Source organism: Glycine soja, chromosome 18, assembly GCF_004193775.1.
Source record: "Glycine soja cultivar W05 chromosome 18, ASM419377v2, whole genome shotgun sequence".
NCBI lineage: Eukaryota > Viridiplantae > Streptophyta > Magnoliopsida > Fabales > Fabaceae > Glycine > Glycine soja.
In genome coordinates this window covers 30,399,191-30,412,931 of record NC_041019.1, presented here as the reverse complement: position 1 = coordinate 30,412,931, position 13,741 = coordinate 30,399,191, and the positions used below count along the sequence as shown (strand labels likewise).

Sequence of the window (13,741 nt, the reverse complement as noted above, 5' to 3'; positions counted from 1 at the left end):
CTGTCATACTAACTTTTGAGTCACGCTGACGGGCGGAAATACCCGAGTGGTTATCCGTATAAACATTCTTTTTTGCTATCTGTAAGACAAAAAGCCTGATAGCACGCAGAGACTATCGTCGTCTTCTGAGCCCTTCGTCAATCGTGACCGACAAGCCCGTTGACACGCGGAGATTTACGTCATCTTCCGCGGTCACAAGATCTGTCATACTGACATTTGAGTCACGCTGACGGATGGAAATACCCGAGTGGTTATCCGTATAAACTTTCTTTTGCTATCTGTAAGACAGAACGCTTGATAGCATGTAGAGACTGACATCGTCTTCTGCACCTTTTGTTCCCCCGGGGACAACAAGTCATTTACATGCGGAGGTATTTTATGGTCACCCGCGACTCTCGTCAACCGAGAGGAACGAAATTAGTGTCTTATCTTTAGTTTCCTTTTATCTCCAATAAAAGACAAGTAAAGAGGGGCAACTGTCATACCCTAATTTCGTCCGGGGACCTTTGCCTAGTGGCATGCAACTTGTATTTGGTCATTTTGAGGTGCTTGGCACCCATCATTAGGCAGTTTGTGAAGTTCCGTGACGTGCCGGAAATCAAAAGAAAGTATTGATGCACAATCCGTAAGGTTCCGTGACACACCGGAAATAAAAAAGGAAGCATCGTTGCACAATTCGTGAGGTTCCGTAACATTCCGTAAGTCAAAAAAAGGATGATTATGTAATCCGCAAGGTTCCGTAACATTACGGAAAGAAAACAAGTATCGTTACGAAATTCGTAAGTTTCCGTAACTTTACGAAAAAAAAGAATCACAAAAAAAAGCCAAAGGGGGATGTATTTAGTAAAATGGGGGGTGCAAATAGTAATTTTTGAATCTGGGCCCTTCTAGAGGTTTCTGGGCAATTTCTTGCTTAAGGTTGAAGCAACCTAGCTCGCCTGGGCGAGCTAGGTGGCCACCACACCCCCTCGTTTTGTTGAAAAATGGGATTCCGGGGCTTCCGGGACACCCGTAATGCTTCCATAAAATTCCCATAACCCTAAATAAGCATATTTAACTTAATACGGGTGAGAGGGAAGAGAAAAAAAAGAAGAAAATCAAGTCCAATATGCTTCCGTAACTTTTCCGTAAATTATGAAAGAAGGGGGGTGAACTTATCAAAATTGGGGGGGTGCAAATAGCAATTTCGAAATTTTGGATTGGGCCTTCCAGAATGTTTTTTTGAAGCTGGATTGCTTCTGGAGTTGTGTTTCATGATTGCCTAAGTGCGGACCCTCAAGGCAATCCTCCATTCTCACCCTTTTCGGAGCCACATGAATGTTATTGCTTAGGGCTGTTCATGTGTCCTCCACTTTCGAGTTTGGAGCTGTGTTTCATGATTGCCTAAGTGAGGACCCTCAAGGCAATCCTCCATTCTCACCCTTTTTCGGAGCCACATGAATGTTATTGCCTAGCACTGTTCATGTGTCCTCCACTTTCGAGTTTGGAGCTGTGTTTCATGATTGCCTAAGTGAGGACCCTCAAGGAAATCCTCCATTCTCACCCTTTTTCGGAGCCACATGAATGTTATTGCCTAGCGCAGTTCATGTGTCCTCCACTTTCGAGTTTGGAGCTGTGTTTCATGATTACCTAAGTGCGGACCCTCAAGGCAATCCTCCATTCTCACCCTTTTCGGAGCCCCATGAATGTCATTGCCTAGCGCTGTTCATGTGTCCTCCATTATCCTGCGCGAAGCCTGTGGTGACTGGGAAACACGTTATTCTGTTGTTTTCCGGATCGGTTCCTTCGCCGAATATGTGTATATGTGTATATGTATGTTGTATTTGTTGTTCTTGTTGTTGTTTGTATTTTGTTTTGTGCAAAAAAAAAAAGAAGGAGTAGAGACGAGAGTCGTCATCACGGAAAGGGCAGGGCGGACGAAATCAGTGTCCTATCTTTGCTTTCCTCTTATCTCTGATGAGAGGTAAGTACAGACGGGCAACTGTCATACCCTAATTTCATCCAGGGATTATTACTTGATGACATGCAATAAATGAAGTTCCGAGACGTCTCAGAAATCAAAAGGAAGCAGGCTTACACGATCCGTGAAAATTCCGTGATGTGACGGAAATCGAAAAGAGGTGTTTCTGCGCAATCCGTGAGTTTCCGCAACTTCTTCGAAAGCTAAAAAAGGGTAAATACATAATCCGTAAGGATTCGTAACCTTGCGGAAGGAAAATAAGTATCGTTACGAAATTCGTAAAGTTTCGTAACGTTACGGAAAAAGAATTACAAAAAAATAGAAGGGGGTGCATTTAGTAAAAAGGGGGGGTGCAAATAGAAACCAGGCCCACTTGGGCCCTCCAGAAGATTCCTCTAGAAGGCTGTTGCTTCTGGAGGAAGCAACCTTGCTCGCCTGGGCGAGCTGAGCTCGCCTGGGCGAGCTGGGCGGCAAGCTTCTCCCCTATTTTGCTATAAATAGGGGGAGAAGTGAAGAAGAAAAGGGTTCAGCCTTCTTGGCACTTCTCTCTCTCTCGAAATTGCTGAGGAAAATTATTTCCGTGAAGAAAATCCAAGCCGAGGCGCTTCCGTAACGTTTCCGTGAATAATTACGCGAAGATTCTCGATCGTTCTTCAACATTCATCGTTCGTTCTTCGTTTTCTTCAGTCTTCAACGGGTAGGTACCTCAAACCGAGCTTTTCAATTCATTCTATGTACCCGTGGTGGTCTACATTTTTGTTTCATGTATTTTTATTCTCGTTTTCATTCGCTTTCTATACCCCCTTTTGACGTGATTCGGTCATTTATTTAAGTCGTTTCTCGCCTAATCTAAAAATAAAATAAATTTCCACCGATCATTTGAATTGTAGTATTCATTAATTTCTGTTAAAATGAATTCCGACCATTCGGTCGTGCTGTAACCACGTTGGAAATAAAAAAAGAGGTAAAATAATAATATAATAATCAAAAAATACCTTTTAGTAAAATAAAGCGAAAAATCAATCGGACGTTTTCTCATTGGGATTTCTCATTCTTAATTGAAGTGACTAATAACTAAAGTGAAACTAAGGCTAAAATCAACTCGCCTAGTCAAGCTCGTCCACAAAAATAGGTTTTTGGAAGTTTATCATTTCAGTTTCCTACCAAGTAAAAAGGATCATTTTTAAGGTCCAACGCCTTAAAATGATCACCTTTCAAATAAAGAGAATCACTTGATCCATGCATAAGAAAGAACTACGTAGGTCTGATTTCCTCTTTGATGGAGGGTACGTAGGAGCAAGAGCCCCGCTTTTGTCAACCTCAAAAAAATAAAAAAAAAAATAAAGTTAAGGCAACACAATTTCCACAATTCTAAAAAATAGGTTGTTGTCCTTTGAGACAAACGTGAGAGGTGCTAATACCTTCCTCAAACATAAATACAACTCCCGAACTTAGAATTTTCATTTTGACCGGTTTCCTTCGGTTTTCCCGACGTTTTCCACAAATAAACGTTGGTGGCGACTCCGCGCATCTTTCCTCCTTTGGAAAGCGCACCCGTGAGCCTCGCCCTCGCTCGCCCGTGAAGGGCACGTTGCGACAGCCCCTTAGTAAAATACTGCTCTACATTGATCATCCACCAATAGGCCTTCTTTCCATAAAATTCTAGGAATCATTTTCATGAACAACTCCCCCACAGCTCCAAGGGATTTCTTCCTAATTTGTAGAACTTCAAAGGTTTTTTGCACCTCCCTAATGCCAAAAGGCTTCAATTCTCTCACAAATGACAAGATGAATGGTCTCTTCCCTTCCCTTATTTCTTCAACCAACTAAAACAGATAATTAACTTGTGTAACTAACTAACAAACTCCCTCATTTACAATTACTAAACAAATTCCTAAGAGATAACTAACACTAACAGCCACATCACAAAAGCTAGTTGTAGTAGTTGGAGAGCCCAAAGCCTTATAAACCCCACACTAGAATCTCATACCTTCAATGCAGAATTCAAGTCTCATACTGTGCAACTGGATCCTAACCACCGACCATACTTTGCAGCCCTGGTTCTCAAACAGGTTGGCTGTGCACTAGCCTTTTTTACTAGTCTTGGGCAAAAACCTGCAATGTTGGGGTTACCACCACCTCCTCTTGTTTGCAGCTGAGACACACGGTGTTCGATACCATACTTGCAATGTAGGACGCAAGTCTCATACCTTGCAGTTAGATCCTAACAATTTGCCACTAGTATCACCATTTGATACTCGACATGTTTAATTTGGTTTGTAATAGTAAAGCTGTAATAGTACAATACTCCTTATTTTTGTTTTTGTTGGTACATCACATCCAGCATTCACTGCATAGAGCACCACTAGCCTTATATATACTTTGGCACATTGTAACTTCCAAATTCATGTATTTAAGCATAGCTCCCATGCCATTCTTGGTTAGATAGCCAACAAACAAAGTTGAATGAGCCTTTGTGGTAGACATTTGCAGATCATGGTTAAGACTAGAGGATTAGGTCATGCGTTAGGTAGGGTTGTTGCTAGAGGTCTGAGGAGAGGGGATGGTGATGATTCTGACGGTGCTCCCCAGCGCCGAAGGCCGACCGCATCGGCATGCAGGTGACGGGTACCTGTCATTGTTGATGATGATGTGCCTACGACACCTGCGAACTCACCTACGGTACATGCGAACTCGCCTGCGGTACCAGAGGATACCAGTGCACCCATGGTAGATGCTGACGCACTGGACACCGGTGTAGAGACTAACACATAGGATACCGGTGCATAGGATGCTGCAGATGAGCCTGAGGGATTTCTTGGTGGACCCAGGGACCCACAGTGCTTACGGAGTATGCTGACCATGAAGCGGCCATCGTATGGTCTGGATAGGTATTTATAATATTCAAGTCTATTAAGTATTCTTTTTTATTGAGTTTTTGGTTACTGATTGACGTTATTTGAACAAATTGTGTGTTCCTTTGTACTTCAATCCAAGAATGTCCTGAGTTGAAGTTATCCTCCCATGGGAGGAAGGTGCATAACTTAGGAAGGCTTGTTCCTGCAATTGAAGACATGGTTGCTAGGACAGGATTAAGTCCTTTGATAGTGTGTTTGATAGACACCGACGATCAGGGACTTATATCCTCCTTTGTCGAGAGGTGGCACCGGGAGACTTCTAGTTTCCATCTTCTTGTGGGGGAGGTTTTGATCACGCTGGACGACGTCATGTCTCTTCTCCATCTGCCGATCGTTGGCGCATTCCATGACATCCAGCCTTTGTACAGCGACGAGGCGATGCTATTGTTGGTTGAGTTACTGATGGTCTCACCAGAGGTGGCCATGGCCGAGACAGGCAAATATGGTGGACCATATGTACGCCTATAGTGGTTGCGAGACATATACCAACACAGATGTCAGACGCAACACTGGACAGATGCCGCTCATGCTTATCTTCTGCATCTTTTTGGGTTGCACTCTTTTTGCTAATAAGAGTGCAACTCATGTTCATGTCATACATTTACAGGCCCTGCGTGACCTCACTCTTGCTGGGCGGTATGCATGGGGAGCTGCTGGCCTCATACATATGTACGATCAGCTTAATGATGCCAGTCTCAGCACTAATCGATAGCTTGCTGGTTACATCACCTTGTTACAGGTAATTAACATGTATTTCATAATTTAATTACAACAATGTTTTTAATGAGTGTATATTTAATTAACATGTATGATTTTTCATGTAAACTCTATAGTGTTGGATATACGAGCACTTTCCGTCATTTGCGGAGTGCAATGCTGATCTGGACTACGACGAGGTGTCACCACGTGCGTGTCGGTGGATTGTGACAAAGAAGACTGTGAATAAGGTATCTACAACGACGAACAGGCAACACCTGGATCGTCTGAGGATCCCAGATGTCTGCTGGATGCCATATGCGGAGCACCGACCTGTGCAGGACTTTCATCCGATTTCGTGCTTCTAAAAAGATTGTTTTGAATCAGCTGTATGAAAGAGGGAGGATAAGTAATCGATTGGGCTTGAACCTCTGGCTGTGCGATACTGGTAAAGAATTATGGCACAGTTGAACTTGAATAATCCTCCAAAGTTACTCTCCTTGGCTCTTTAGCCATAATTGGTTCTTCAACAAGTTTAATATGAGAATGCCCTACAATAGGAAAACTAGAAGATGCCTTGGAAGATCGAGGTTCTTCTGATGGAGTTGCTGCCATTTCCAAGTCCTGCAAAACTTTTTTGATTCTCTCTGTGTTACGCCTCCTACAAGTCGCATTAATCTCCAAATCAATGTGGATCAAATCACTTGTAGTAGATCTTCTTTGCATACAAGAGAACAGAACAACAATTATCCAGTTCAAAAGAAAAATGAATGTAAAATAACAAAATATAAACACAAAGAATCAATGAATCAAGCAGAAAAATTATAAAGCAATGCACCAAAACTGAACTAAACTCTTCTAATGAATCTAGTTCCCCGGAAACGAAGCCATAAATACTTTTGTTGGATTTCCCCTGCAGTTACTTTTTATGCAATTCTTTTCTTCCAGAAAATATGTTCAAGGGATATCCTGGTTTGCTAGAAAACGTACCGGGTCATCAAGTATTTAAAATTAAAATAGATGAATCTGAGTATCAAACTCAGGGAAACTGGTATTAAACAGAGTTATATTTAGAATCAAGGCATTGTTGAAACAAATATTGATGGTTGATGATCAAAAACAGAATTAAAACTAAAGTCTATGTTAAAAACAGTAAAATTGCAAGTAATTAAAGTTGACAACAGTAGGTAAAAGTGTTGGGTCTTTCTAACAAACAAGCTGATGCATATGAAGATATTTCTCTAATCAATCATGCTTTTGTGTTCTATGTTGTAGTCTAAAATACTAAACCTCGATCCCTCACAAGTTTAGACTAATTTAACCTAAGCTTTGTCCGCAGATCCCTCTTGTAAGACTAGGCTTAACTTAAATAGCATTATCGTAACAACATATTTAGAAAACCTAAGCTTAGTCCGTAGATCCCTCTTGTAAGACTAAGCTTCAGTCCTGCTTCTATCAAGTTCTAAGGTAACAGTACATTTCCCAATGCTAAAGTCACCTAACTATACACACAAGTGTGTGATCAGACTAACAACATGCAAAAATTAAGCATAGAAAGAAGCATTGAACACATAAAACATAATCAATTAGATATTAAAGTAATTACATCAGTTGTTCCTTAGAAATCCCCAACAAGGGTGTTTAGCCAACCATTACAGAAAAACCCTAATACAATTGAGATAGAGAGTACAAAATAATTGTTCCTTACACAAGAAGGGGGATCCCTCCTCCTCTTCTCAGCATCTCGCAAGCACTCTACAACTTTATAATCTCTCTCCAATTGAAGAACCTAGGCTTCTCTGCACAACTGCTCCTCTTTTCTGCCTCTAGAGTATTCTTCTCAAAGTCAGTGCAAAATATACAGCTCTGGTCTCTTCAAATCGTACCCTAATTCTGACAATTCAGGCTTAAATAGGCTTTGAAATTACGACGTTGCACTTAGCGCCACTCTCGCGCTTAGTGCGAGTAAGTGGATTTGAGCTTAGCGCCAGTCATGTGCTGAGCCTGGCTGAAGACAACTGTCGTGCTTAGCGAACGGATCTCGAGCTTGGCACGCGACCTTGATATTTATGCTCTGCCAGATTCTTCTGTCGCGCTAAGCGCATTAAAGTTGCACTTAGCGATGGATGCGTGCTGAGCCCAAATGGTGAGTTGAGCGCAACTACCACTTTTAGCACTTCAAGACTTAGCCTCATTTGACTTAAAATTGAACAGATTTCATCATTAAATCTAATGGTAAATATTCTAGAGACAACTATAACAATAAAACTAGATTTATTTACAAATCCCTACAAAATAACTATAAATTGGGGAAACTATACAAGTTTTCGAAAATGTTTTCTATACAAAAGTTAGTCGTATAAGACGACTAACACTGGCGCTTAGCGTTATTTCAAAGAATTTCAAAACAGAGAGGGAATTGTGCTTAGCACATCACCTCGCTAAGCCCAATTCGAGAAATTAAAATCCAAAGAGGTATTTGGGCTTAGCGTAGCGAAGCGCGCTTAGTGCTACCATCCAGCCACTAGTCAGGGGTCTAAGCGCTTAGCGCGAACAAGGGCTCGCTTAGCGTGTGAAGACTTGGCGCTTAGCGCAAGAGGCGCGCTTAGCAAGTGAACAACTGAAAATTTTTGTAAGTTATTTTTTTGTTCACCTCTTTACCAAAGCTTATGAACTCCCTTTTTTCAATATTAATCACACTTAAATCACACACAATCACAAGCAATCAACCACACTAAATGCAAACACAACAAAAATTAAAAATGATTGGGTTGCCTCCCAGCAAGTGCTTGTTTAACATCATTAGCTTGATGCATCGTTCTATTATCCTGGATCAATCTTGGTTCTGTCCTTTAGAACCTTCTCATCCAACACCTTGACCTGCAAACACACATCCTGGTCCATTAATTCTCTTCCTTCATTAAATAGATCAAAACTAATTTGTTGATTTTCAAGACTCATTTTCAACTTTTTCTTCCCCATGTCCACCACACAGCTTGTAGTGGACATAAATGGACGTCCTAAAATGACAGGAATATTTGCATCTTCCTCAATGTCCATTACAACAAAATCGGTAGGAAAAATAAGATGCTTGACTCGAACCAGAACGTCTTCAACCACTCCATAGGGTCTGGTGAGGGAGCGATCAGCTAACTATAAATTCATCCGAATAGGCATTATCTCCAGCTCTCCAAGTCTCTGGCACATGGAGAGCGACATCAAATTAATACTGGCCCCTAAATCAATAAGAGCCTTGCCTACTAAAACTTCACCTATAGAACAAGGTATAGTGACACTACCTGGATCCTTATGCTTATGTGGAAGGAATTGTTGAATCATAGCGTTGCAGTTTCCTTCCACGACTATGGTGTCACTATGGATATACTTGTTCTTCTTAGTTAGCATGTCTTTTAGAAATTTAGCATAGAGTGGCATCTGTTGCAAAGCTTCTCCAAAGGGCATTGTAATCTCTAGCTTCTTGAAACTATCCAGAAATCTAGCTAGATGTCTCTCTTTATCTTTTCTAGAAGGTACCAAAGGATATGGTACTTCTTTCCCGTCAGCTGAAGATGCTTCCTTCTTTTTCTCTCTAGCACACTCACTCTTGCTTTTCTTCTTCTCCTTTTTTCTCTTTTTCATTTTCTATTTTCTCATTTTTTCTTTTTCTTTTTCAATTTATTTTTCTTCTTCCTTTTCTTTTTCTTTTTCTTTATTTTTCTCCTCTTTTTCTTGTTCACTCAAATTTATTGTTGTCTCCTTCTTCTTCTCATCTTTTACCTTCAATTCTTCTTCAGACTCAGTCAAAGACTCTACCACAGGATCAAGTGCTGGGCCAGACACCAGCTGTTGTTTTTCTGCAACCTATTCCATTCTCACTCTCATTCATGGTTACCAATCTGCTTCTAGTTATAACAACTTTGCATTCCTCCTTTGGATTTTTCTCAGTATTAGCTCCAAAGCTGCTAGACAGACAGTCTGCCAATTGTTTCGCCAACTGTCCCACCTGAACTTCCAGATTCTTTATGGCGGACTCTATGCTCTTTTGGTTTGACATGGAAACTTGCATGAACTGAGCAAGAGTCTCTTCCAGCTTCATTGTTCATTCATAGAGACTAGGCCCTTGTTGTTATGGCCTATTAGATGGACTACCCTGGTCTTTGTTGAACTGGTTACTAGGGTGATTCCTCCACTGTCCTTGTTATGAATTATATGGTTGGCCATGCTGAAATTCGGAATATCCACTTGCATTAAAATTTTGTCTTGGCTGGTTCCCCATGTAGTTTACTTCATGTAGTGTTTCTTCTTAGGAAATACAACAGTCAGACTCATGTGCTCCACCACATATGACACAATCTGCAACCTGCAAAACAGCAGAAGATGAAGGTTGTACAAAATTTAATTAAGTTGCTAGCTTGCTTAATGTTTCAGTCAATGCTTCCAATTGCTTGGACAACAGCTTGTTTTGTGCCAACAATGCATCTTGTGATGAAAGCTCTAGCAGGCTTCTCTTAGTAGGGATGTGGGCTCTATCACGCAGAATTGCAAGGTCACTAGCAGTCATGTTCTCAATTAATTCCATAGCTTTCTCCGGAGTCTTCAATTTGATCTTTCCCCCTACAGAAGAATCAAGAAGCTGCTTGGACTGTGGTCTTAACCCATCAATAAAAATGTTGAGTTGTATCGATTCTGAAAATCCATGAGTGGGCGTTTTTCTCAGTAAGCCTCTAAATCTTTCCAATGCCTCACTCAAAGATTCATCTGGAAATTGGTGGAAGGATGAAATGGTAGCTTTCCCTTCAGCTGTCTTAGACTCTGGGAAGTACTTCTTTAAGAATTTGTCAACTACTTCATCCCAAGTCTTGAGACTATTACCTTTGAACAAATGAAGCCACCTTTTAGCCTCTCCAGACAAAGAGAATGGGAACAAGCTCAATCTAATGCGTCCTCAGGCACACCAGCCAATCTAACAGTGTTGCAAATTTCAATATAAGTGGCTAGATGTGCATACGGGTCCTCGTTGGGCAGACCATGAAACAAATTGTTCTATATCAACTGAATTAATGAGTGTGGATAGGTTATATTTTGTGCTTGAACCTCCGGCCGCACAATACTAGTGAAAAATTGTGGCACGCTTGAGCTTGAGTAATCTTCAAGAGTAACTCTTCTTGGCTCTTTAGCCATCATATTTGCTTCACCTAAAACTGTGTGAGATTGCCCTTGAGTTATGTCATACCCTAATTTCATCTGGGGGTACTTGCGGTCCGTTTTCGAACCTTGTTTGCTCCCTTTGGAACCCTTAAAACAAGCATTGTTGCATAATCCGTAAAGTTTCGCAACATTCTGGAAGTCAAAACAAGCATTGTTGCGTAATCCGTAAAGTTTCACAACATTCCGGAAATAAAAAACGAGCATTGTTGCGTAATCCGTAGAGTTTTGCGACGTTTTGGAAGGAAAATAGGTATCATTGTGTAATCCGTAAAGTTCCGCAATATTTCGAAAATAAATTGATAAAAAAACTCAAAGGGGGGTGTATTTAGTGAAAAAGGAGTGTAAATAGTAATCTAGCCCACTTGGGCATTCCTGAATCTTCCGAAAATGGGTGGTGGCTTTTGGTGGAAGCAACCTAGCTCGCCTAGGCGAGCTGGGCGGCAACCACCTCCCCCTTTTCTCCTATAAATAGGGGAATAGGGGCAGAGTAAATGGGTTCAGCCCTTCTAGTATTGAGGAATCACTCGAAATTAGTGAGAAAAATTGTTTCCGTGGAAAAAATCCAAGCCGAGGCGCTTCTGTAACGCTTCTGAGACGTTTCCGTAAGCGATTTTGTGGAGATTCTTAACCGTTCTTCATCGTTCTTCACCGTTCTTCGGTCTTCAACCGATAAGTTCCCGAAATCGAATCTTTCAATTCATTCTATGCAACCTTAGTGGTCCCTACTTGTTTTGGGTACTTTCACTTTCATTTTGTTTACTTTCCATACCCTTTTTCCCTTTTTTAACGAGCTTTAACCGATTGTTTAAGCTGTTATCTTGCCTAATAAATCATAAAATGAATTTCAACCGATCATTTGTGTTGTAAAGTCGCTTAATCAATGTTAAAGCAAAATCTAACCGATCGTTCACGCTGTAACCTCGGTTAAACAAAAAAAAGGCAAAATAATAATAAAATAATAAAAAAAATCAACCGGATGTTTTTTTCTTTGGAAGTTTCTTTGAATGAATTGACTAATAACCAAAGTGAAACTAAGGCTAAAATCAACTCACAAATCAAGCTTTGTCCACAAAAGTCACTCAAAACCGTTTTAAGGTCCAATGCTTTAAAACGGTCCTTTTGGCTTTTATTGGTTAAAATGGACCATTCAAAGCATAAAATCTACACATAACTTTATTGCTTTTGCAAGAGCTATGTAGGTCTGATTTCCTCATCGCAATTGAGGATACGTAGGAGCAAAAGCCCTGCTTTTGTCGACCACGCCAAGAGATCGTTAATGGTCCAACGCCTTAACGTTTTTCTCCTTTCAAAAAGCAAGAGATCGTTAATGGTCCAATGCCTTAACGTTTTTCTTCTTTAACACCAAGAGATCGTTAATGGTCCAATGCCTTAACGTTTCTCTCCTTTCAAAAACAAGAGATCATTAATGATAATGTTTCTCTCCTTTCAAAAACAAGAGATTGTTAATGGTCCAACGCATTAATGTTTCTCTCCTTTCAAAATCAAAAGATCGTTTAATGGTCCAACGCCTTAAATGACCTTTTGTTCGGTTAAAATATATCTTGCAAAAAAAGATAATAACAAATTAACCAACTTTTAGTTCTACAAGAACTACGTAGGTCTGATTTCCTCATCGTAATTGAGGAATACGTAGGAGCGAGGGAAACACCCTTGTCGACCACAAAAAGATAAAAAACATAAAAAAAGGGGAAAATACATAAAAACAGAAAAAAAGGAAAAATACGTAGTTTTGAAGTCATATTTGCACACTTGATTGAAGGCTGTCGTCCTTTGTGACAGACGCGTGGGGTGCTAATACCTTCCTCGTGTGTAAAAACAACTCTCGAATCTTTCACGATTAAAGTTCGTAGACCACACGTTTTGGTTTTCTCGACGTTTTCCCCAAATAAACGTTGGTGGTGACTCTGCGCATTTTCTTTCCTTGGAAGACGCACCCGTGAGTCTCGCATCGCCCTCCCGCCAAAGGGTAGGTTGTGACAGTTGGCGACTCCACTGGGGACTATTTTTTAGAGAGTTAGGCCTATTAATCTTTTGTGCAAAAGTTGTGTTTTCCTTTTCATCGGTTTCCCTTTTCCTTTGTGTTCTTGTATAAACTTTTTTGATCCTGTAAGCATGTTTTAATGTATGCATGAGATAAATATGTATTCATTTGATGCACATAGCACCAACACCTTTTTTCACACACGGTGAGTTGAAAAGGAGCCCTACTCCCGGGTCCATGGGAACATAAGGACTGGAGGTGAATCTGTGGTCATGCTGGGTCTCTGACTTGCTTGATAAGAGTGATCCCTCATCTAGAGTTTTTCTCTTTGATAACATATTGTTACTGGTAGTCACTACTGCCACAATATGTTTTTCAAAGGGGATGATACCTCTAGAAACCATCAAGAGAGATATGACCACCTTGGGAACTATCACTAAAAGCCTTTTAGTTCCTCCCGTTTAGGTCCCTATAATAAGGGCATGAAGCGAACACGCTGCGTGCCATTTAAACACTGCCATGCATATAACCTAAATGTCATGTACGCATTTGTTGTATGATTATTTGTAGATATTGGCATACTGTGTACATCCCCGTGTTGTGCTTTTGTGCGTCTACATCATGTCGTGACGCACGTGTTGTATGTGACTCTCGTCTTTTGTCACAGGAAGTCGGAAGGTCCATATCACCTTCTTAACTGCACATATGAGGCACTGTTCCCCCAAATGCGCAAGTAAGAAGAGATGATTTTTCGGGCTCTCATGTCCATAAATGCATTCGTATCATGCATCACATAATCATCTCTTCAATGCATCGTAATGGACATATTGTTCCTGCATTTGTCACTTATCATTTCATGCATTGCATTTTGCATAAGTCATTTCTTCACCATGCATCTGCATCTAACATGTTTTTTTGCACAACTTTTATTTTCATGTTCGCTCATGCATGATCCTT

At 40.7% G+C, this 13,741-nt stretch overlaps 1 protein-coding gene across 1 annotated transcript; it reads left to right on the top strand.

The window, feature by feature from the left end:
- The first annotated feature begins 5,034 nt into the window (after positions 1-5,034).
- LOC114397155 (protein MAIN-LIKE 2-like) lies at positions 5,035-5,942 on the top strand. Its single transcript, XM_028359268.1, has 2 exons — positions 5,035-5,334; positions 5,712-5,942. The coding sequence occupies exons 1-2, from the start codon at positions 5,035-5,037 to the stop codon at positions 5,940-5,942; spliced, it is 531 nt and encodes a 176-aa protein (XP_028215069.1).
- The last annotated feature ends 7,799 nt before the right edge of the window (positions 5,943-13,741 follow it).

What these genes read in the sequence shown, in the direction of transcription:
- LOC114397155 (XM_028359268.1), top strand. Translation starts at nt 5,035, where the DNA reads ATGGTTGCTAGGACAGGATTAAGTCCTTTGATAGTGTGTTTGATAGAC. An exon ending in GCAAATATGGTGGACCATAT is followed by an intron (nt 5,335 to 5,711) that starts GTACGCCTATAG and finishes TAAACTCTATAG; the next exon opens with TGTTGGATATACGAGCACTT.